Source organism: Canis lupus, chromosome 8, assembly GCF_011100685.1.
Source record: "Canis lupus familiaris isolate Mischka breed German Shepherd chromosome 8, alternate assembly UU_Cfam_GSD_1.0, whole genome shotgun sequence".
Lineage (NCBI taxonomy): Eukaryota > Metazoa > Chordata > Mammalia > Carnivora > Canidae > Canis > Canis lupus.
In genome coordinates this window covers 40125867-40152689 of record NC_049229.1, presented here as the reverse complement: position 1 = coordinate 40152689, position 26823 = coordinate 40125867, and the positions used below count along the sequence as shown (strand labels likewise).

Here is a 26823-nt window from a genome sequence, read left to right as displayed (position 1 = left end):
CAAGATCACGACCTGAGCCAAAGGCAGATGCTTAACCGACTGAGCCACCCAGGTAGCCTACAATCTTATTATTTTTTTAAGATTTTATTTATTTATTCATGAGAATACACAGAGAGGAGAGAGAGAGAGGCAGAGACACAGGCAGAGGGAGAAGCAGGCTCCATGCAGGGAGCTCGTTGTGAGACTCCATCCTGGGTCTCCAGGATCACGCCCTGGGCTGAAGGCGGCGCTAAACCCCTGAGCCACCCAGGCTGCCCTACAATCTTAAATTTAAATTAATTCTTTGCTGATACAATAATATTTAGAAGTTACCATCCCATAAAATTTATCATCTTTTAGCCAAAGACATGACAAAAATCAAATAGAAAGTTATGGATCATTACTGGGAAACAAGGTGACTAAAAGTCATTCTACAGAAATGTTGAGTTTTCAGTGACTACTCAGATTAAATTTCCTAGAAGTGTTCCAAAAGCTGGTAATCTGGCTGTCTTGGTTTAGACTATGAATAGATATCAAGAAATTTGGGAGGTAGGTGGTAAATCTTAAGGTCTGGTATGAGGCCAGGTCAAAGCGTGGGAAATACAAACCCAGGCAAAATACCAGCAGACTAGTGCTAGTCACTTGAGGTAGGGTATAGATGCCTGAAGATAACCAGTAGACTAGAATATAATCTGTGACTCTGAGTGCAAGCCAGCTACGACAGGTATCAAACTTCTACTTCAAAAGCTGGGCTACATTTATGTTTTTTGTATTTTCAGTAAATTTTCCTAGTTCTATATTTTAATACCCATAAAACCATTTTTAAATGTTTCAGTCAGTCTCAATTATGTCAATGAAGAACCACAAGTAGAGTATTTTGTTTATACCTGATTCGAAATGTTAAAGACAAAAATTCCCCTCTGAGGGTGAGCAAAGAGCAGACATAATTCAAGAAAATATCAAGGTGAAGGATCCATCATTTGTTAAAGTAAATGTGACTAAGAGAGGCTATACCACAGAGTCTAACCCATAAGTAAATCTGGATCACGGGCAAGAAAACTTACTTGGGCTTTGTCCAAGGCTGCTTTTACTATGATTTGCTCCTGGGGCAGAAATAAGCAGTGCAAAGGATAAAAATGTCACCAGGAGACAGATAGGGAGACAATGTTCCTTTTGCCTTCCTGGTCTCAAGGAGGAAGTTTAGGACCATCTCTTTTTGACAGCCCACATGGGTGGGGAGGAGTCCAGAAGAGCAAGAACAAAAATAGTTCATACTATCACATAAGGCCATGATTATGCTACTTGATGAGTGATGTCCTACCAACCTCATGTTTAGGTTCTAAACCTTGAAATTCTTTCTACTGAGCACTATAACAGTTTCCCCTTATCTGTGCTTGCCCTGCAGCATCTAAGAGTTTTCTATTTATATCTTCTTTTGGGGCTTTCCTTACGCAGGTCTCCTTAGAACCCACTAGAATCTATAATGTTTCAGTCACTGTGGAAAGTGTTTTATATATTTTCCCACATTTAATCAACACAATGCTATGATAAAAGACTTATATCCCCATGTGTAAAAAAGAACTTAACAATTAAGGAAAAGTATTTTGGAGTAAAATAGCTTAGCTACTTACTTGTGTAAACTCTCTAATTTCTCTAAGCCTGAATATAACTTTATTTATATAATGGGAAATGATAATACTTGCCTCAAAGTATCACTACGCTGATAAAATAAGACAATGAATGGAAAGCCTTTATCACAGTAACTGACATGTAGGAAATCCTACCTAACTATTTTTAATGTCAAATCATTCTTGAGTTTGGAAACCACACTCAAGGAGATGTAAGGTTGGGGGCAGACAAAGCAGAATCAGAGCGATTAGATGAGACACCTTTTCTACCTTTAGATTCTCCTTCCAGTGCAAATTTTATTTTAGGGGAGGGTGTTTCTGAGAATCATGATCTGGTTGATAGAGACTAAGTGATAAGAAGAATAAGGACAACTTCATATGACAATGTTCCCTTGTCCACGGATATTAGGAGGAGTGTTCTAGCAGCACTTAAAAATAAGCCTGATTCCTTAGGAGAAAGACAATCAGACAAAAACACTTTGTCCAAAGAAATTAACAACTGAGGAATGAGTATCTACATTCCAGTGTAATTTAAGTCTCAATCAAATCACATCTCAAAGAACTTAAGGTCTTCCTTGATTCCTTCCTCTGTGTGTGTGTGTGTACGTGAAATAAAAAACAAATAACAGCTTTGAAGGTTCACAAAACTTAACTTTTCAAGAGTGGAAATACCAATTCTTTGACCTTTCAAAGACAGTCTAGTAGCATTTGCCGTATAAAAATAGTGAAAACACAAGCTATTGTGCTATAATAGCTATGATCAGCAGTTCTGATCAAATAAATCTATAAGCTGTTGGCCTACTAATCTTCCCTATAACCAGAGATTGCACCTCTTACCTGAGTTGAAGTCCTTTCCCTTGCTACATAACCCCAATACACAGTATTCAACAGCCAATCAGCATAATTAGCCATAAGTATTATTTATCATTTGGGAAACATCTCACCTCAGTCTTATCAAAGCTGTTTTTTATATTACTGATAATGAGATGATACAGACCAGGCCAGGGCAATGAGATTGCTGCTTTGCCAGATTATTTCTCAATAGTTTCAGACAACTTCATTGAGAAAGAGTTCATCAACCCTGTATGCCCTCCTGTTCTTCAGTTTGAAGTTTAATAATGGCTATAATCTAAAATCAGAAAGAAGTAGCTCCAGGAACTATTTCATAAACCCTGGTGTCTAGCAATATAAGGAATGCAAAAAGAACCAAAGCAACAGTGATTAAGTTAAATATGTCTATAGTCAACCTAAGATGATGGTAAGACAGAATTTCCCATGATATGCCCAGAGGTTAAGGGATGAATATATATAGCTATAAATTCAAGCACTAAAGCTGTACTGCTACACAAATAATAAAATCACGACAATAATAATTACTCTAAACTGTTAATCTCCCTTTTGCTAGTTCAAAGAAGCCACAGTAAATTCATGATCAATATTGTCAAAAGCAGCAGGTAAACTTGGCTGAATTACTATGATGTATGGTAACATGCAATTGCTAGAATGAAATCATCACTTGAAAATCTAGTTTGGCCATGTCTTGTAAATTAAAGAGACACTCAATATATGACCCACAAATCCCGCTCCAGATATTTAATCCAAAAGAAATGAAAATATGTTTCTGCCAAAACATGTATGTTAATGTTTATAGTGGCTTTATTCATAATCACCAAAACATATAAACAACTCAAATGTTCTTCAATTGGTGAATGGATAAACTACCTATGGTACATCCATACAATAGGATATTACTTAGCAATAAAAAGAAATGAACTACCAATACACAAAACAACATGGGTGAATCTCAGATGCATTGTGCCACACTCAAAGCTACACAATGATTGCATTTACATAAAATTCTGGAAAAGGCAAAATTATAGGTATAGGAAACAGACCTAATGACTGCCAAGGACTACGGGATGGGCAGGTGCTGACTACAAAGGAGCATGAGGAAACTTCATGGGTTAATAGCAATGTTCTGTATGTTGATTGTGGTGTTGGTAACAAAACTGCAAGCATTTGTGAAAACTCATAGAACTACAGACTAAAATACATATGTTTTATAGTATATAAATTATGTCACAATAAAACTGACTTAGGAAAAAGATCAATGTTTCTATCAGAACAAAGTTCTAAGAAAGAAAAAAACCCTTTTGAAGAAACAAAAGCCTCTAAATTTGTTCCTATAATTGATGTCTTTCTTTTTTTAAATTTTTTAAAAGGATTTTATTTATTTATTTGAGAGAGTGAGAGAGAGACAGAGAGTGAGATGGAGCATAAGAGGGCAATGGCAGAGGAAGAGGGGACTGAGTAGGGAGCCCAACACTGACACCAGGGCTGGATCCCAGAACCCTGAGATCATGACCTGAGCCGAAGGCAGATGCCCAACCGACTGAGCCATCCACGCACCCAACTGATGTCTTTCTGAACCAAAAGATGACAACAGTGATCATAGGGAAAGCTGAACAAAAACACTAATCGACGCACCCTCTGATTTCTTAGAGAACACAAACTTTTAGTCCAGAGACAACCTATACACTACATTTGGGGAAATGAAAAAGTGAAATGGGAATTTTTGTGCAATGTAAAAATCACCAGAGGCAAACACAAAAGTCTGTTTTAATTCTTACACTTAAAAATCTTGAAAATTATAAGATGGCATATTCTGCATACATACAAATTCTCTCTAATTATACATTCATAACTTTAGGGTTATTTCTCCAATGTCTGGCTGTGCTTTGCTCATTATTTTATCATTGCATTCTAATACAGCTACCTGAAGTGAAATTACTACCCAGTGAAGTTGCATCCCAAGTTCCTTAGAATTTCTGCCTAAGATAACAAAAGAAACTGACTGGGGTACCTTTCCATTTTCTTTTCAGTGAAATATTATTATTTAACATATACTAAAAGGTAGTGTCAGGAATCATAATATATTTAAAACAAAATTCAACTTACAAAAAATTTAACAATGATTTACATCAACTTTAGGGCTCCACACTTTTTTCATTTGTATATTTGCACATATTTTTCTATTTCTATATACAGTCACAAAATACATGCACAAAATAATTCTTTAAATAATAATTTTAATTTAGAAAAGACCTGAAGATTAAATTTTCAAGTAATTTAATCACTCAAACTTTAAACACAAAGAATTCAATAGCCAAAATTGTCCTTTAAATACCACATAGTCTACCCAACTCAAATCCTCTTCAGATCTGCATTATCCTATAAAACTGCATTAAGCAAAGCATACAAGCATACAGCTCCAATTAGCAGAATCATGATGCTCAGAATCAGCTTTAGGGTAGAGAAGCAATAAGGATGGAATTAATCAGCAATTGGTCTAATGGTCTAAATATGGCTAAAATTTTAAAAGGGACTGCTGAATGCCCCTTGAGATTAATGCTTACTTCTGTAGATTAATGCTAAAATGATTCCAATAAACTGATGGATTTTATTTGTAATTTCACTTAAAATAGCAAAACAGTATTTCAAATCTGTACAATATTGGGGATGCTGTTAATATATATAAATCTCTTGGTTGTGGGGTAATTCTTTTCTTCTTCCCAGTGGTAGATTGTGTTAATACAACAATTTTTCTTTTACTGTTCACTAATGAGACAGTAATTGCCATCAGAATCCTACTGGGAATATAGACTTGTATATATAACAGGCCTAAGGACAGGTTTCACTGTATTTATAATGATTCTCAGATACACTGTGTTCCACATGAATACTCCAGTACCAAAATGTTTTCTTTTCTATGGAAGATAAACTGCATATTTTCAGGAATATGTAAACAGGAGAAATAAATTTAACTAGGGAGATCTCAGGTTCTTCTTTCTAAAGCAACTAAGTAGAAAAGAATTAAAAGAAATGTAGCCATTTATTAAAAACATGTGCAACCTTTAATTAGAGATCCTAAAAAGGTGTTATTTTAAAGTCTTTAACGTGTGAATTAGAAACATAACTGCCAGCCTCAGTATGAGTTCCAATGTACTATAATGTAAAACTGCATACTCCAATTATTGATTGTATATGAAGGAAATTTATAGGAAGATATTTTAATGCATTACTGGCTGACACCTTCAGAGTTCACTTAGGGTTATAAAGATTTCTAAAAATACATTTTAAATAATATTTTCCAGTGATATATTTTAGTTGATGAACTACACTTGGGAATTATTGTCCTTAAAATCTTAGGTACTCTTCTTCTAAATATGGTAGGTATCACTTACCATTCAATAGGGAAATTAACAAAAATTCCAGTTTATATTCTTAGAGTATAATCTTTACCAAAGCCCCAATGAAATGTAAAAAAAGAATAGCACCTTTCATGATGTCCCAAATCTGACAGAAATTCATCTGCATGTCTTTGGAGTACATTTCCTTCTAAATTCTTTAATTTCTTTAATTCACTTTGTAGAAAAAACCAGAGCTCTTTAGCTCCATTTTCAATCCTCCTCCTTAGGATTTCATGATCCTTCCCCAGACCTGCAGTCAAAGAATAAATAGTATTAACATTTTCATATTTTGATGAAAGAAAATTTTAATTATTTGTGGTAATATCAACATATTAAAGAAGAAAAAGATTACATAATCACCTACCATTTCTAGTTTGTTTCTTATAATTTTCAATCTGTTCTTTGGCCTTCAAAAGCTGTTCTTCTAAAGCACGAACCCTTCCTGAAGCTGGCGCCTGGTCGATGGGACCTTCTGGTATCCTGTAATTCAAAAAAGAAAATGTAAACATTTCGCTTATAAATTATACAATAAAATTAATGCTTACTTTGCTACAATATATTTATTGGTAACTCTAGAAGTCATAAATCATATATTAGAAGTACAAAATAAAATTTTCTCTCCAAAGGTATAGGATAAAGCATAAACAATGGAATGATACTGAACAAAACCAGAAAAAAATAATCTAGCTCAGATATCTATGACCTTCTAGGAATACAGGAGCCTTTAGGATTGTGTCCTAAAAACTCTCATCATATCACTTAGAAAAACACCACCCGTGGCATAGTGGTCAATTCTCCATTAGTGTCAAGAGCAACAAAGGTGAAAGAGAAGGTGACAAAAAGGCTTAAGGGAAATAAGAAGGTATGAATCTAAACATGTGCGGGTGTTCAAATAGCAAATACAAATTATTTCTGAATTCATCACAATATCAAGTTATGTAAATTGGTGCTTCAATTCATAAACTCATGACCTTAGATTGCTAAGTACTGGTTTTATTTTATTTTTTTATTTTACTTTATTTTTTTTTAAGTACTGGTTTTATAGAAAGGAAAGACAAGAGTAGAAGATGAGCATATTGGAAAAAAAATGAACAGTCTTGGATTATGTAGGTGGGCCTTAATTGTAATCACAAATGTTCCTATAAGAGGGAGGCAGAGGAAGGTTTTACTACAAAAGAAGAGAAGATGGTGTAGCTATTAGCTTTAAAGATGGGAGGACGGGGTCATAAGCAACAAATACAAGGAATGCATCCTTAGAAGCTGGGAAAAGCAAGGAAACAGATTCTCCTCTAGAGTTTCCCAGAGGAATGTGGCCCTGCTGACACTTTGGTTTTGGCCCAGTAAAACTCATGTCAGACTTCTGCCCCCCCAAACTGTAAGAGAATAAATTTCTATTGTTTTGAGCCACAAAGTTTGTAGTAACTATTACGGCAGCAATAGAAAACTAACACACGTTCACATAATACTTACATCCATACATCTATGTATATATTTGCATAATTACTGTCAAGATTAAATAATGGCTGATTTTCTTCCAAAATCTATGGAAGTATTTAGCACAATGTTTGGCAATAAACTATCAGGACCATTGTATCTGGGCTCAGGCATTTCAGAGATGAGCTATAATTGCAAAATATCTGGGTTATCTATTCTTATCACAATCATTTTAAGGGAACTTAATTTTTAAAATATACTTGGCAGAACTTAAATCCAGATGTCAACTCAGTCCTTTGATGCAAAGACTGCAATACAGATTTTTTATACCTTTTTGAATATTTTTTTATATAACAGCCAAATTAACTATTACTTACCTATACCACTTCAGAATAAAGGCTTAGTAAAGTAGCTCTTGGTACAAATCTACCAGAGTAAATGAGGTATTCTGTAATTGTATGCATTAACACTGAACAGCAGCATGAAAAATAACCATTCTCTAATCATGAGTATCCCAGGCTACAAAATTTGAATTACAAAGCCTTAATTTGTATACATAGAGTGAATAATGATAAAATAAACAGAGTTGTTAGGTGCACAATTACCCAATTTATAAGCTCAAATGTGCATACATTCATAAATGAGGCATTTCCTGGTATACAGTTTTTAAAATTTGGCTTTTAATCTCTTTCTGAAGTAGATGGCTGATTTCTAGGAAATAATTTGATAAGAGACTAAAACTACTACCTCTTAGAATTTATTTTTGAGAGCAATATGCCATAGGACAAGCATGTCCTTTTCCAGAACATACCTTAATGACAGAAAATTCCAGACAACACAAAAAAAATATGTCTAGGTTCTCTTCTTCATCTCATTTCCTCTTATATTGATGGAAAAAAATTAGTGTAAAAAAGGCAAGAAAAAACAGCATTAAATCATTTCAGTAGATTTCCATGAAGTACTAAATCCAATCTAATTTTAATAAAACATACATGAATTAGTAATTTATATTACATTATTATATATAATAATCTAATCCAACTGTGGATAAACTACAGATAAAAGTAATAGAGAAGCCAGTGTAAAAAAAAAAAAAAAGTACACAATAAGGACTATTCTTACCAAAACCATTCCAGAAAAGAGTCAATCTGCAAGGACATTATCTGAATATTTAGGATTTGATTTTGTTTTGCACCATACTAACTATGCAAAAGATATATAGGATATCTTCTGGCCAAGATGAAGCACCAGAGATTAAATTTACCATAATGTCTGAAACAACTGAAAAACGAGACAAAATATATGAAATAACAGTTTAATAAAACTGAATCAGCCATTTGAAAGATGGAAAAATAGGTGGTTCCCCACTTCAGTCCCCTTCACGGAAAGGGCAACTAGCAACTATATAGAGACATTTGCAAAGATTCCAGAACATGGTGGTGAGGCTGAAGCATCCACTTTGGTTATAAAAACAAAAAACAAAAAACAAAACAAAACGAAACGAGAAAACCTCATTAGAATAAGATAAGAGGAGCAGTTTCATTTTGACTGCATTTCTCCTCCTCCAGGTCAGTGCAGTGCTACACAAGTGGGTCCCCCCTGGGCCTACAGTTTCTCTAGCGAGAAAAGGAATAGTGCAAAGTGGGTATCAAGCTTCCCTCACATCACTGATGCCTCCTGGAATGTCCACTAAAGAAATGCTTCATGGAGACTACTGGAAGCAACAAGTGAACAAGTGTGCAGATCTTGGCCAACTGCATTCCTGTTAGTTGTGGGGCCTGAACACAGATCTCAGTCCCTGGCTCTGATCATTTGCAGAGCTGAGCTAGTGCCTCTAACTGGCCAGGGAGCTTAAATGGCAATTCTGCTTTGTTTGGGCCCCCCGCTAGAGGGTTATCTTGGTGAGGAGCCCCACCTACACAAGAAGCAAGTCAGCAGCCTGCTCAAATGCTGAGCATAGCCTCTGGCCCCACTTAAGCAGGAAGCCTGCCCTAAGCTGCTGGGTTTTTATAGGGCATCCTATGACACACGAAAGCAGAGAAACAAGTCACTGGCCACAGCTAACTGCTGGGCATAGCCTTCAGGCCCACCCAACAGGGAAGCCTGACCAAAGATGCCAGGCAGCCATGGGCTGCATATAACACATTCTATGGCCTGCCTAGGCAGTAAAGCAAGTCAGTTGCCTCACCAAACTGCTAAGTAAGTTTGCCCCACCAAACTCCATAGCTTCCAGCTGCTCCTACCTGAGAATTCTGGCCAGGGATCCTGGCAGCCACAGACCCCATTCTATAGTTCCATTCAGGTAGGGAACCAGGTCCAGCAGCAGCATCCTACTGTTGAGCATAATTTCAATCCCTGCCTCAAAAGGTTGCCCATCTAGAGACCCTGGCTAGCTCTAAAGCTCAACCTGATAGCCCATGCAGAGCACAGACAGCCTATGGCTCCATCCAATTGCTGGCCATAGATTGCAGAGTCACCCAGACAGAATGCACAGCCAGTCACCCCACCTAATCACAAAGCAAAGCCTGTGGCTCCACCTAATCAGCGAGCCCCGAATGCAACCCTGCCTGATGATGGAGCACAGCCTCTAACCCCATCCAACTGTAGGATACAGGTGGTAGTCCTTACCCAACCAGAAAGCCCAGCAAGAGACATTGTCAAACAGCAGAACACCACCCGTAGCCTGCTCAATCGTAGAGCCTAATGTGCAGCCCCATCCAATATAGGGCACAGCCTACAACCCCACCCAGTCAAGAAGCACAGCCTGAGTTCCCATCTGATTGCAAAGCCCTGTGAATGGCCTTAATTAAATGTAGAGTCCAGCCAGTGGCACCATTAAGCCAGGGGACACTGTTTGGGAAACTCCAAACGACAGGAGGCAAATCTGGAGTTCAGCATGTGGCTTTGTCCATCACAGAGTGCAACCAGCAATACCACCCTGCCAGGAAACATAGCCTGCAACCTGTCCAACCATATGTGATTGCAAAGCCCAGCAAGTAGCTCTGCCTGAACACCAATACAAGCCAGCAGTTATGCTTGAACGCAGAGCCCAGCCATCAGACCTGACTGCAGAACACTGGCAATTCCCCACACCAACCTCGGAGAACAGACATCAGCCCCACCCAATTTGGGGCCCCCGAGAACAAGCACTGCCTTCAAGAAGCTGCTAGCAGCTGCCTGTTGACCCCCCCCTCCCCGCCCCTGATTAGCTGAATGGCAAGGTCTTTCCCTGTCAAAGCAAATCTATAAAGTCTGGAAAGGAAACTGCTTCCTCAAATGAGCAAATACCAACATTAGAATATGAAGATTGGGAAGAATCAAGTAAACATGAAAACTAATAAAGCTAATAAATTAATAAAGCTCCAATAGCCTTAAAGAAATAAAGATATAATTAATTAATTAATTAATTAATTAATTAATTAACTGTCTAAAGAAGAATTCAGAATAATCCTCTTAAAGGAATCTGCTAAGAGATTTGGACATCTAAGTTCAATGCAGCCTCACAGTCCTCAGTTTCAACCCAAAAAAATCTTCTTTAAGGCAAATTATAATAAAACTATCTAAAATCAAACACAAAAAATTTTAAAAGCAGCAAGAGGAAAAAAAATTCCTCACATACAAGTGAACTTCCATGAGGCTATCAGTGGCTTTCTCAGTAGAAACCTTACAGATTAGGAGAGTGGGATACTGTTTTCAAAGCACTATAAGAAGAATACTACCAATCAAGAATACTTTATTTGGCAAGGCTGTCCTTCAAAAATGAAGTAGAGGTAAAGAATTTCCAAGAACAACAAAAGTTGAGGGAGTTCATCACCATGAGACTAACCTTACAAGAAATGGTAAAAGTTCTTTTTAAGCTGAAATGAAAAGATGCTAATTAGTAACATGAAAACATTAAAATATAAAACACAATGGTAAAGGAAGTATATAACCAAATTCAGTATACTACAGTACTGTAATATGGTAGTGTTTTAATCATTTCATTCTGGTATAAAAGTTAAAAGATCGTAACTACAATTATTTGTTAATTACTATACAATATAGAGATATAATTGTGACATCAAAACATAAAGTGTGGGGAGAGAGTAAAAAGGGAGAGAGAGGTTTTTTTTGTATGATAAACTTAAGTTGTAATCAGTTTAAAATGGACTGCTAGATCTTCATGGTGTTTCATTTAACTCTCATGGTAACCACAGAACAAAAACTAACAGCAGATACACAAAAGGTAAAGAGAACAGAATCAAAGAATACCATCAAGTAAAATCATAAATCACAAAGGAAAACAGCAAGAGAGGAAGAAGGCCGGGGGTGGGGGTGGGGTGGGGTTAACAAAACAGCCAGAAAAATAATATGATGGCATTGGTGTTTGCTTATCAATAAGTACTTTAAATGTAAATGGATTAAATTCTCCAGTCAAAAGGAATAGACTAACTGGTTAAAAAAACAAGATCTAAGTATATGTTGCTTATAATACTTACATCAGCTTTAAGTACACATACAGGCTTACAGTGAAGGATGAAAATTGATATTCCATGAAAATGGTAACCAAAAGAGAACAAAGGTAACTATACTTATACCAGACAAAATAGACTTTAAGTCAAAAACTATAAAAAAGACAAAGAAGCCCATTATAAAATGAGAAAGAGGTCAGTCCTCTAAGACTATGTAACAAATGAAAATATATATGTCCCTAGAATTAAAGCACTTAAATACATTAAGTATTATCAAACCTAAAGGGTGAAACAGACAATAACAATAGCAGGTTCCACTACTATTGTGGGAACCCCATCTCCAACAATGGGCTGATCATTCAATCATAAAATTAATAAGGAAATATTAGACTTGAACTATACTTTAGACAAAATGGACTTCATAGACACATACAGAACAGTCCAACAGCAGCAGAATATACATTCAAGCACAGATGAAACATTTTCTGGGACAGATAATATTTTATTTTATTTTTTAAAAAGATTTTATTTTTATTCATGAGACACACACAGAGAGAGAGACACACACACAGAGACAGAGAGAGAGAGAGAGGCAGAGACACAGGCAGAGGGAGAAGCAGGCTCCATGCAGGGAGCCCGATGTGGGACTCGATCCCAGGGCTCTAAGATCACGCCCTGGGCCGAAGGCAGGCGCTCAACTGCTGAGCCACCCAGGCGTCCCAGATCATATTTGAAGTCACAAAAAATGTCTCAGCAAATTAGAAAATCATACCAAGAATCTTTCCTGATCAAATGGTATGAAATTAGAACTAGGTAACAGGAGAAAAAAGGAGATATTCACAAATATGTGAAAACAAAACCCCACACTCCTGAGAAAAAATTGGGTCAAAGAAAAAAAATCAAAAAGGAAATTTTTAAAATCTTGAAACAAATGAATATGGAAAGCCAACATACTAAAACATAGGGGATACAGAAAAGCAGATCTAAGACAGAAGTTGATAGCAATAAATACTTACATTAAGAAATGAGACATTCAAATAAATGATCTAAATTTATATTTTAAGGAAATGGAAAAAGAACAAACTAACTCCAAATAAGCAGAAGGAAAGAAAGAAATAACAAAAATCTGAGCAGAAAGAAAATGAAATAGAAAAAAGGAAAAGAATAAGACAATTAATGAAACTAAAAGTTGGTTTTTTGAAAAAATAAGCAAAATTAACAAACCTTTAGCTAGATTTACCAAGAAAAAAAAGACCAAAAAAATTAGGTTTTTCAGGGCTCTTGGCACAAAGTGCAGCAAACCAACAGCTGCAGTTGCCACCATTCATTCAGCTTCATGGTGTTTCCCACAGCCAAAAACATTCTAAGTTGTCTCCAAGTTCAAAGCATTCAGCAAACAATGGCAAAATAGAGCCATCAGAAAGGGGCATCTGATATCCATGGCAAATATGGCTATGCTGTATTAGCTAACAGAGCTACTTTCTGTGTTTCTGTATGGGCATACACAGAAACACAAATTGGAATAGAATGGGACCTGTCTCCTGTTGGCATAGTCATCCTAAAGGAATGAAGAAATCAGTATTGTTTCAAAGCCAACTCATGATTGATGCCAAGTAAAAGTACTGCACACCCATTAAAATATGGCATGATTGAAGAAATAAGGTATAGTTGAAACCTTAAAAACAATTAATGAAAAAAGAGAAGACATTATAACTGATCTCAGATAGTCAAAGAGTTGTAAGAGACTACTATGAATTAATTACATGCCAATAAATCAGACAACCTAGGAGAAATGAGTAAATTCTTTAAAAAGTACAATGTATCAAGAAATAAAAGATCTGAATAGACTAATAATGAGCAAAAAGATTGAGCAAGTAACCAAAAATCTCCCAACAAAGAAATGCTCGGTACTAGATGCCTTCAAGGGCAAATTCTACAAAACATTTTTTAAAAATGCCAATCCTTTTTAAACTGTTCTAGAAAACTAAAGTAAGGGAACACTTGCAAATTCATTTTGCAAAGCCAGCATTACCAGAGCCAGATAAGGACACTACAAGGAAATAAAACTCCAAGCCAATATTCCTGATGTATATAGATGAAAAATTTCTCAACAAAATACTAGCAAACCAAATTAAACAGCACATTAAAAGGATCATATACCATGATCAAGTGGGATTCATTCCTAGCATGCAAGGATGGTTCAATGTATGTGATTAAGTAGGATACATCACATTAATAGAATAAAGTACAATAATCCTATGACTATCTCAATAGTTTCTGAAAAAGCATTTGATAAAATTCAACATTCTTTCATGGTAATATGTCTTCACAAAGTGGGTATAAGAGGCCATATATGACAAGCCTACAGCTAACATAATGGTAAAAGGTGGAAAGCTTTTCCTCTTAAGATCAGGAACAATATAAGAGAGCCCACTGTCACTATACCTATTCAATGTAGTTTGGAACTCACAGCCAGAACAATCAGGCAAGAGAAATAAATAAAAAGCACCCAACTAGAAAAGAAAAAGTAAAACTGTCTTTGTTTGCAGATAATATAACCTTATATATAAAAAATCCTAAAGACTCCACCAAAAATTGTTAGAACTAATCAATAAATTCAGTAAAGTAGCAGGATACAAAAGAAACAGAAAAATCAGTTGCATTTCTTTACGCTAATAATGAAACATCTGAAAAACAAATTAAAAAAGTCTATTCACAATAATACCAGAAAAATAAAATATTTAAGAATAAAAGGGGGGGTGAAAGATTTGTACACTGAAAACTGTAAGACTTGGATGAAAAAAGATACAAATAGAAAAATACTCATATTCTTAAATCAGAAAAATTAATGTTGTAAAATATCCATACCACTTAAGCTATGTATAGATTCAACACAATCTCTGCCATAATTCCAATGTCATTTTTCACAGAAATAAAAAAAAATCCTAAAATTTGTATAGAAACACAAAGACACTGAATAGACAAAGCAATACCAAGAAAGAATAAAGTTGGAGGCATCACACTTCCTCATTTCAAGCTATATTACAAAGCTATAGAATTTAAAGCAGTATGGCATGGCATAAAAACAGATATACAGACCAGAATCAAGAGCTCAGAAATAAATCCTTACATATATAGTCAACTAATATTTAAGAAGGGAGCCAGGAATACTCAATGGGGAAAGGATAGTTCTCTCTAAGGAATGATGCTGGAAAAAAAACCGGAAAACCATATGCAAAAGAATGAAACTGGATCCCTATCTTACCACCATTCGTAAAATTTAACTGAAAATGTATTAAAAACTTGAATGAAAGACCTGAAATCATAAAGCTCTAGAAGGAAACAAAGGAAAACTTGACACTGGTCTTAGCAATGATATTTTTTGGATGTGGTACCAAAAGCATAAGCAACAAAAGCAAAAACCAACAACTGGACTACATCAAATTAAAAAGCTTTTGCACAGCAATCAAAATGATCAAAAGAATGAAAAGGCAATCTATTGAAGGGGAGAAAATATTTGCAAACCATGTATCTGGATAAGGGGTTAATATCAAATATCTATTAATACTCATGCAACTCAGTAGCAAAAACATCATCATCTGATTAAAAATTTAGGAAAGGTCTTGAATACACATTTTTTCAAAGCCAATATATAAATGTCTGACATTTACAAAGGTATATGCAAGATGATTAACATTACTAATCATGATAGAAATGCAAATTAAAACCACCTCACACCTATTAGAATGGTTATCAAACAGACAAGAAATAACAAGTGCTAGTGGAGGATGTGGAAGAAAGGAAAACGTTGATACTGCTGGTAGAAATGTAAATTGATTCAGTCTTTATGGAAAACAGTATGAACATTTCTTACAAATTTAAAATAGGACTACCATATGATCCAGCAATCCACTTGGTTTATATCCAAAGGAAATAAAAATCAGTATCTCAAAGAAATACCTGCATTCCCATGTTCTTTGCAGCATTATTCACAATACTTAGGGCATGGGAAAAACTTAAGTGTCTGTTGAAGGATGAATAGATAAAGAACATATGGTATGTATATATGGTGCATGTGTGTGTATTGGCATATATATATATACACACACTATATACACACATACCCACCATATATACATACCATATACTCTTTATTCATCCATAATTATATATATATACACACACACACACACCTTTACATGAAATATAAAAATTACAAACTCACAAAAAATGGAGTGTAGACTGGTAGTTACCAAGGACTGAGGTTTGGAAAAAAATGGGAAAATGTTGGTCAAAGGGTATAAACTTACAGTCCTAAAATAAATAAAGTCTGAAGAATTTAATGTACAGCACAGGGACTATAGTTAACAGTACTGTATTCTATACTTGAAAATTTCAAAGAAAGTAGATCTTCAATGTTCTCACTACAAAAAAATTATAATTATGGGTTGAGATGGTTGTGTTAACTAACCTTTCAGTGGTAATCATTTTATAATATAGATATGTATTAAACCATGTTGTACACCCTAACCTTGCACAATGTTTTATATCAGTTACATCTCAATAAAGCTGAAAAAAACACTAGAATCAGACAATAAAGGTCAGTGATTCTCAGAGAAGGGAATACAAATGATCACAGCCATTCTATTGCCCCAGTTTACTGTCTTGAGAGTTTCCTGACTACATCTGGAGTGATGGAGCTGAGTCTAGCTGTCTCAGAGTATGGATGACCAGAGTACCACAGAAGAGAGAGGTGAACAGGGAGAAAACTCCAGAGATATGCATAGGTCTACTTGACAATCAGCAGGTGTATGTAAGGAAACTTCTGAAGGCTGGGAAAATAATTCTCTAAAAGAATTAATAAAGGGATGCCTGGGTGGCTCAGTGGTTGATCGTATGCCTTCGGCTCAGGGCATGATCCTGGAGTCCTGTGATCGAGTCCCACATCGGGCTCCCTGCATGGAGCCTGCATCTCCCTCTGCTTGTGTCTCTGCCTCTCTATGTGTGTGTGTCTCTCATGAATAAATAAATAAATAAGTCTTTAAAAAAAAGAATTAATGAAATCAGTGCTTGGCATTCCCTGGGTTAGGAACAATTCTTGATCTTACCAGGTGAGATTCATTGTATACACCAAAAGTTATAAAACTCCCCTGAAGAAAACATTTAACAAAAATCTTTATTAAAAAACATGAAGGTGCCCTACTAATACCCAACATAAGTCCCACTCTTCAAGGAATTCAGTGGACCTGTCCAAAAATATGAAAACCAGTAAATGCTTACTTTCTAGTCAGAATATGAAAAAACAGTGAATTCGTAGCTAAGTGGAATGATTATACAGTGCTCTCAGAAAAATTAAACTTTTATCATCAGAAATATATTTAATAATTGATTTAAAACAGGTTGCTTTCTTAAACAGTTGCAACAGTTATACCATGAATATTGGAATAATAAAGACCTTAATTAAGAAAAAGAACCTAGATACAAATAAACAATATTAGGAATGTAAAGGGAATTACACACATAGATCAAGAATATTAAAAATTAATCACAAAATACTATAAACATTTTCAGGCACTTAACTTAAAAACATGGAAAAAGTAAATAATTTCTAGAAGTTAAATTACCAAATAGATTAAAAAGAAACAAATTGAATCAGTAGTCAAAAATCTACTGAATTAAAAAAACGCTAGATCCAGGCATTTTTATAGATGTTATAAAAATCTTCATAAAACAATTATCTGAATTGAAGTTTCTATGGAATATAAGAGAGGATGCTCCAAAATTCTATTCCTAAGATTAGGATAAGGTTGATATAGAAGGAATAAAAAGATCAAGAAAAGGAAAGTAAAAGGCCAATTCAATTTAAAACTTATTTTCAAAATCTCAAGTGATATATTAACAAGTACAGCAATGTATTTAAAATTACATCAGGACTATCCAAACTTTATCCAAGAATAACAGGCTGATTTATGATTAGAAAAGCTATTTCTTGTCATTATACCTATCCATTTTACCTAATGTGAAGAAATTCAAAATGGAATGGAAGAAGGAGTACAAGGGTCAAGGAACACATCAGCTTCAATAGAATAATCACATGGGATAATCTGTATCCAACTTCAGCTCTAGATACTGTAATATCAACATTAAATAGAGGTCTCAGGCTCAATTCTCCCAGGAAATCTGTGACCATGTTTGTTTTGACAAGTGAAATAGAAAATGTAAATTTGGCCATTCTTTCATCATCCAACAAGCCTTAGACAGAACAATCTAGACTGACAGTTGTCCCTGTTCACTTCAAATGTGACAACACCCCTGGTAAAAGAAGGCATTTTGGATAAAACACAAAAATTAAGATAATGAACGATTGTTGTAAAATTTGAAGGTTTTATCTCCAGATTTTTTTTGACAAAAGTGTAATTACTTATTTATTTGCTTATTCATTGTACTGTTAATTTTCCTTCAATCTTATTCACTTAAAGTTTCTTTGAAAATATAGTACGTGAATAGAGGTTTATTTCTTTTTTAAGGTACAAGATTACATATAATGAATAACAAGTCCAGTCCCCATGGACCCTCAGTAGAAGCTGTGTCTTCTACTTCACTGTTGGCAGTGTCTTAGGTATTTTTCTAAAAATGTAAAACACATACACACTGAGAGAGATATATATAAAACATTCATTTTACAGAAATATCATAATCTATTCAATGTATCCCCTATTGATGGTGATTTTGGCTGTTTCTATAACCACACATTTAAAGTAAAAGCTTGTTTCTCCTCTCTGCTACATGCAAATTGGTGAGGGCACTATTTTATATATAACATATGACACATTCTCTGCCACACAGTAATTGCTTCATAAATATTTTTTTGAATAAATGAACTAACAAACAAATCACTATTTATCAGAGCCAAGGGGGAAAAGAAGAAGGTGTAAAGGAAGGGGGAAACAATAAAGCTCTGTTATGTAGCCAGCTAAAGATCAGTGAGAAGTGAAAATAAAGCACTTGTGAAATTGAAATCTGAGTAGATGGAAAATTCAATTACTTTTTCAAAAATCCAATTGCCACATTTGTTTTTATAAATTCATGCTTTTTATTAAGAATGAACACTTTAAAAAAAAAGATTTATTTATTTAAGAAATAGAGACTGAGAGATTGAGCAGGGGGAGGGGCAAAGGGAGAGGAACAAGCAGAGCTGAGCAGGGAGCCAGATAAGGGACTCAATCCCAGGACCCCAAGATCATGACCTGAGCCAAAGGCAGATGTTTAACCAACAGAGCCACCCTACCATGCCCTAAGAATGAACACTTTAAATGGAAGAAAATGCCCAAAACACAGGTTGTTGTAAAAAATTTGGACATTCTATTCTAGGTTTTTTTGGTTAAAATAAATGTCCAATGCTGGCCTTATTATCAAGTTTTCTTCTGTTAATACATCTATCACTTTTTGGAGAAATTCCTACATTCCAACATTTCTCAATAGTACCAGCTAATTTTCTTCATGTACTCAAATGGCATGAAATCTTTGGTGAGAATATCTTCTGGGCAGATTTATAGACCACTGAATTTTTGTCAAAGCTTATATACAAAGACCTGATAAACTATTATTGGAAATTTCTTCTTACAAATTAAGAAGACAGTGAATGGCTTTATTAAGAAATGGAAAGACCTCAATAGCCTGCCAAATCATGCTACTAAGACTCTTTAGATGCAAGGTTTGAAGGTAGAAAAAAAGGTACCACTACTAGTTTACTAAGTGAAGCAGAACCCTTAAGATAAAATGTTGAAAAGCGACTTGGAAACCTTGCAAACCACAGAGTATCTCTGGATGTCTGGCCCAGCAATATATCCTCAAATTCTTCTAAGCATAGACTTCCTTCAAGGTGGTAGATCAGGCCTTTATATGACATAGGTCCAAACTTGAGTAGCTTGCCTATACCAGCCATTCCCTAGCATGAGTAAGAATTTAGAAAATTTCAGAAAATACTCATAAGCAAACTGGGAATATATTAAAGTAATTAAAATGACATTTTGGAAAATAAATTTCTAAAAGGGTATTTTTTTTTTTTGTCTCCTTTCAGGTACACCTTCATTTTTTAAAAAATGCTTACAAGAAATGCTGTTAAAAGTATGCATGGAAAGGAGGAAACTGCAAGCATTCTCGATGAATTTAGGTTTTCTTTTCCCCTCTCTTCCTCCATCCAATTTCTTTTTATAAAAATGATTACCTTATTTATATGCCTGATATTAGAGTGGGCAGCATATTCTGAAAATCATGTTTTCTGTTTACTAGTGCTGATGATTGTTTTTGCTTATTTCTCGTTTACAAGGTGAAAAACAGCTCAAGCAAAAATTAAGTTTTATGTTCAGAGGCTTGTAAAAAATTGCAAACAATAGTTTAGTTTTTGAAATAAGTAAGTGTACTATTATGGAAACCTAACATTATTTTCTTCCACATTTCAATGACAACAATAAACTAAGAAATGAGGGTAAGACTTCTACCAAACAAAAACACTAAAAGCTAAATTAGTCTAGATTTAATAGATGCATACACATATTCTTTTCTCCCAAAAGTACATATATATATATGTACACAGACATATCTAAAAGTAGAAACATGTATACTTATATTCGTAATAGAACTCAAATTAAATTGGCAGATTGCTACGACTATAATGTTTCTCATACAAGGGTAGGGCACATTAGTTTGTCTGAATGCTTATCACCAAGCTGCTTATTTATTTCTAAAGTGCTCAAGTTTGCAAGCAAATTTTTAGAAAATTTATTCCCAGGCACCTCAGTGGCTCAGTCAGTTAAGCATCTGCCTTCAGCTCAGGTAATGATTCTGGAGTCCCAGGACTGAGCCCTGCATTGGGTTCCCTGCTTGGTGGGGAGCCTGCTTCTCCCTCTGCCTCTGCTCCTCCCCTGGTCATGCTCTCTCACGCTCTCTCTCTCTCTCTCTCAAATCAACCAATCAATCAACCCCCACTCTTGTTTGTTCTAACATGAATAATGAAAATGGCAATATAGTTATAACAGCTATTGTAATATATGCTACTCCCATTATCTTCAAGACACTGTGTTTAGCCTTTAAGAGAACTATTTCATTTACAACTCATAATAATCATGAAAAAGGAATTTATTCTTATAGACGAGGAAATGAAGTTTAGAAAGGTTAAGCAACTTTGTTCAAAGTTCCAAAGCTAATATGTGGTGCAGCCAGAATTGGGAGTTCAGGCCTTTATTATCCTTCCTGGTAGTCAACAGAATAAAATAAAACCTATTAAGAATAAATTTACTATAAGGTAGCATGAGTTGTAAATATTTAACTCGGACACCATCTTTGGGCTGATCCGTGGTGCATGTTTTGAGGGCAGCTGACCCACAGCCTACGCGCACTGCCTCCTGTGGAAGCCTGAGCCGGCTGTGGAGCTTTCTCCCTTTGTCTCATAATGATGTCCACCAACGAGAATGCTAATTTACCAGCTGCCCACCTTAACAGATTCAAGAACAAGGGGAAAAACAGTACAGAAATGAGGCGGCACCGAATAGAAGTTAATGTGGAGCTGAGGAAAGCTAAGAAGGATGACCAGATGCTGAGAATGAGAAATGTAAGCTCATTTCCTGATGATGCTACCTCTCCACTGCAAGAAAACCGCAACAACCAGGGCACTGCAAATTGGTCTGTTGATGACATTGTCAAAGGCATAAATAGCAACAATTTGGAAAGCCAGCTCCAGGCTACTCAAGCTGCTAGGAAACTACTTTCTAGCGAAAAACAGCCCCTCATAGACAACATAATCCAGGCTGGTTTGATTCCAAAATTTGTGGCCTCCTTGGGTAGAACTGATTGTAGTCCTATTCAGTTTGAATCTGCTTGGGCCCTCACTAACATCAGTGAACAGCTGTATGGGCTCTAGGAAACATTGCAGGTGATTGTTCAGTTTTTCCAGACTTGGTTATCAAGTATGGTGCAGCTGACCCACTGTTGGCTCTCCTTGCAGTTCCTGATATATCATCTTTAGCATGTGGCTACTTACATAACCTTACTTGGACACTCTCAGATCTTTGTTGCAACAAGAATCCTGCACCCCCCTTAGATGCTGTTGAGCAGATTCTTCCTACCTTAGTTCGTCTCCTACAACATGATGATTCAGAAGTATTAGCAGATACCTGCTGGGACATTTCCTACCTTACTGATGGTCCAAATGAACGGATTGAAATGGTTGTGAAAACAGGAATTGTGCCCCAACTTGTGAAGCTTCTAGGAGCTACTGAATTGCCCATTGTGACTCCTGCGCTAAGAGCTATAGGAAATATTGTCACTGGGACACATGAACAGACTCAGACTGTAATAGATGCAGGAGCACTTGCTGTCTTTCCCAGCCTGCTAACGAACCCCAAAACTAATATTCAGAAGGAAGCTACATGGACAATATCAAACATCACAGCTGGTCACCAGGACCAGATACAGCAAGTTGTGAATCATGGATTAGTTCCATTCCTCGTTAGTGTTCTCTCTAAGGCAGACTTTAAGACACAAAAGGAAGCTATATGGGCTGTGACCAACGATACAAGTGGTGGAACAGTTGAACAGATTGTATACCTTGTTCATTGTGGCATAATAGAAACATTGATGAACCTCTTAGCTGCAAAAGATACCAAAATTATTCTGGTTATTCTGGATGCCATTTTAAACATCTTTCAGGCTACTGAGAAACTAAGTGAAACTGAGAAACTTAGTAAATGACTGAAGAATGTGGGGGTTTAGACAAAATTGAAGCTCTACAAAACCATGAAAATGAGTCTGTGTAACAAAGCTTCATTAAACTTGATTCAGAAGTATTTCTCTGTAGCAGAAGAGGAAGATCAGAGTGTGTGCCTGAAACTACCTCTGAAGGCTATACATTCCAAGTTCAGGATGGCACTCCTGGTACCTTTAACTTTTAGATTGTACAGCTGAGACAGAAAGTTGTTTGTTGTGTACTCTGGTAGAAGTTTGTCTTAACAGTTTCTCTACTAAGAACTCTTTTTAAATGTGTTTTGTTATTGTAGCACTTTTTACAACGAACCTATACTTAACCAGTTCCGAACTGTACAAACTGTATGAAGCTCCTTTCAGTGGGCTTCTTATTTCTATGTGGAATCTCCTATCTTACAGTGTCCTGTAAATAAAGATTAAATTCCACCCTTAAAATAAATAAATAAATAGATAGATAGATAGATAGATAGATAGATAAATAAATAAATAAATAAATAAATAAATAAATAAATAAATATCTGACTCAATGTTACCCTGATTGAGTTATCCATATTGGTCAGTGTGGAGCCAAATATCCTCAGCTGTTTTAAGATAGGTGGAAAGAGTTTCCGGGCCACCAAAGAAATGTTACACTATGCCCTTTACCCCAAGCCATACTCTGGGATATACATCATTCTAGTAAGTATGGATAAATTAGATGATTAATCATTACTATCACTGTAAAGATCATTCAAATCAGTGCCTTTTTAACCGCTGGTTAGGTACACTACAGTGGTTTTAGAGTAAGACAGATCTTGATCAGGGTCCTACTAGCTGTGTGACTCTGAAGTTATTTAGCCTAAGCTCCTGTTTCCTTATCTGTACTATGACAATAACAATAGTAACACAAACTGTGATCATATCTTACTTTTCCATGTGTACCTGAAAGATTTTTCCATCATGTCTCAAAGTAAAGGCTGTAAAAAAGAGAAAAAAGAAAGAAAAACAACAGTACACAAAGACTCATTTTGAGGACTAACTGCTCCAAAATAGTAGAGGCTCAATAAATGTTACCTATTAACATTTGTACTGTGTTCTATTGTTGAACAGCACAGAACACTGTGGAATAACTTTACGGTACATCCCTAAAATTTTATAAAGATTATAAAGAATATGATTACACCTTCTTCTTATGAATTATGCTACTGAGCTGACTGGTCTACAAAAAACTTAGTAAAATTCTATATATTCAAATAAGTGTTTACATAGGACCATGCTTAGAAAACTCAATATACTAGAATATAGTAAGTCCTCTGAGAGAAAATAATCACTAATATTAAGCTACTATCTTTTTTTAACAAAAGAATCTCTTGGGTCATCAAAGAATTATGTAGTTTCTATCTGTTTCTTATGGCATCTTGGAGATGTTAGCTGAAAACTATCAAAATAATAAATAGTAACTTCCCTAGTTATTCTGCACACTCACATCATAGTCTGCTAAGAATATTTGAAGGAACATGAAAGAAGGATGGCTTTAAAAAATTTCAGTAACATTAAAATAGCTTATCATATAAGAAAGAAAGATAATCCTTCTCCAGAACAAAAGTCTTGGTAACTGCTATAAATGAATTAACAGCATTTGAAAGAATACTATATAAATTATATGACAATATCAAGAATTTTAACTGAACACTGCTGCTGTCAAAGCAATGATTAATAAGTACATTTAATCTTCAAATTATGCATACTCACATCCAAGTAAAAAATGTGGTTTTTATTATAGAAGATCTGCAGTTGAAATCATAACATATCAAAATTATAACTTTCCATTTTGCATACATATGTGCATGTGGTCATTTCTGAGTACATTTATTTAACCTGGTAAAAAAAATCATTCCTAAAATTAAAAATATAATTAAAAAAATCCCAACAGAATCTAAAGGGACCAAAAATTAATTTCAATTTGACTGGAAAGGTTTTAGATTCCAGATCACCAGTTTGTCAGGTCATTTATAAACTTCATTTCCATTGTTACAAGTCTGTTTTTTCTAGCCCAGATAATATGATTTATGTTCATACTTTAAGAAACACAGAATAATTATCAGTCCCAGCAGTAATGTTTTAGAGTATAAATGATAGAAGAAAATGCCGTGAAAAATAAACAGATGACTCTCACCAAGTTCTTTGATAAAGAATATATGTCAAATTCTACTTAATGCAAAGTGACCTTTCTTCTCAAAATCAGGTAACTGGTTTGAAACTACTACTAACCAGACTGAAGAATATCATGGAAATGAGAAAAAGAAAATGACACTTTATTTTTAGGAAGAAATGAACCCTGCAAACAAGTTTCCCCTATCATTTCACCTCAAAAAAGAAAATCTAATACTTTGAGTTCATATTAAAATAGTCAAATAGACACAAGACAGTTCAAGATAAGTCCGTATTTAAATACTTTTGAAATGTGGCTAATGAAATTGTAGTTTATTATATCCATTCATGTTAATGATACTCTGACCCTTAGTGACAGATTTAAGGATTAATAAATAACAAAGATTAGATATTCTAATTTGTATTTTAAAAATTCACATTTAAAAGCAATTTTTCACTTAATTTTTTAATTACTTTTTTAAAAAAGATTTCAATTATTTGAGAGAGAGAAAGAATGAGAGAGCAAGAGTGAGGAGGTGGAGAGAGGGAAAGGCCGACTCTGAGCTAAGCATGAGACTGATGTAGGGGGTAAGCGGCAGGCAACACAAGCCACCCAGGTACCTCTCTGTACTTATAATAGAGATTTCTTAGTCAAATTGGCAGTGTAAGGTTCATTAGAAAAGTGCATTTCAGAAAAGCATATCATCTCACAACTATTTTAATTTTTTATAAAATCAAAAATTATCTTTACATAGATATTAAGCAGACAAGTTTAGTCTGTATCTTTACTTTGTGAAATACAGAATCTACAGTGCTATGATAAAACTTTGAACATTTCAAAAGCAAAAAAATCTTGTTTGCTAAAGGAATAATTATCCCTCTTTCAAAATAAAAGTAGTAGATTCCTCACCTAACCTCAAAATTTATTTATTTTAGTTGTTATATTATTCTTTATTTAAAGTAGTGGATATTTTCCTTACTCTTCTTTTTCACTTGGAAAAAGTAAATATAAGGCATCTATATGTGCATTGGCACATAAAGACTCATAAAAGGAGTGCAGTCCAGGTGACTATTTTACAGTGATTCAAGTAAATCAAGAAAAATACATGGTAAAGATCAACAAGCAATGTAAGATTAGCTTGGAAATCCTATGGTATTATGGTGGGGATGATAAATAGTATTGAAGCCTGGAAGGACTGATCAATTGCCTGAACTAGTTGTAAGAAACTATACTGGATCCATCATATGTGAATACAATGGGAAAGAAACTACCAAAAGAATATATACAGAATTTACTCTTTGGAGACACGGTCTCACAGCCTTGTGCAGTTCTGATTTAATAAATATTAATATTTACAAGAATGTACCCTTTCCTAAAAGGGGTCATTTATATTACATCTGGGACTATGAAGATTCTGGAATCCCAGACAGAACATTCCATTCATTTAAGGCAATCGCTCCACTTTTTGACATAATCTACAGGTGGTCTTCACTGACTTAGCCTTAATCGGGCCTCAGAATGCTTTAGAGTACTTTAATCACTTTATGTATTTGGTCTTCAATCCAATTCAATTTTATTGAATATTTACTATGGCTTAAAATTGTACCTGACAGTAGGACAAATACCAGGGGATACATGATAGGTAAAACATGTATCCGACACTTATCCTATCTTTAAAAAGCTGTCTAGTAGGGAAAGGCCAGGGTGAAAAGTGCAACACAAATTTGTGTCTAGGTAGCAGAGAGGAGAAAGTGATTAGACTATGGAGTTACTATACAGATTGAGGAGAGGCAAAGGTGGCTTTACAGAAAGGATAATGCATGAGTTATATTTTAAAGGATAAACTAGAACTAGGCCAAAGGAATGGAAAGCATTCTATAGGTAGAAACAACAACACATGCAAAGGACTGGTGGTATAAAATGGAATAACAGCAGCTCAGTACTACTGATTTGATAGTGGACATAGTGGAAAATGAAAGCAAAAAAGATAGGTAAGAGCCAGATCATAAAGACCTCTTATGCCATCCAAAGGAGGTTAAATGTTTATGATTGTATGCCACTAAAGGGTTTTAAACAAGTTGTGGCAAGATAATATTGTCAAGAGCATTCACATCAGCTGTATTACAGGGAATAGAAGACAGGGAGGGATGCAGACCAATCACTATAGCAGTGATAGTTAGAACTAAGAG

At 35.1% G+C, this 26823-nt stretch overlaps 1 protein-coding gene and 2 pseudogenes across 1 annotated transcript in view; 2 read left to right on the top strand and 1 right to left on the bottom strand.

Moving 5' to 3' along the window:
- The window catches only part of FUT8 (fucosyltransferase 8), a 147663-nt gene that overhangs the window by 94972 nt on the left and 25868 nt on the right, over positions 1 to 26823 (bottom strand). The window contains 2 exon segments of the mRNA NM_001005262.2: positions 5945 to 6107; positions 6222 to 6337. Coding sequence (NP_001005262.2) covers positions 5945 to 6107; positions 6222 to 6337 — 279 coding nt within the window.
- LOC102154663 lies at positions 13079 to 13345 on the top strand (annotated as a pseudogene).
- Positions 21197 to 22691, top strand: LOC102151577 (annotated as a pseudogene).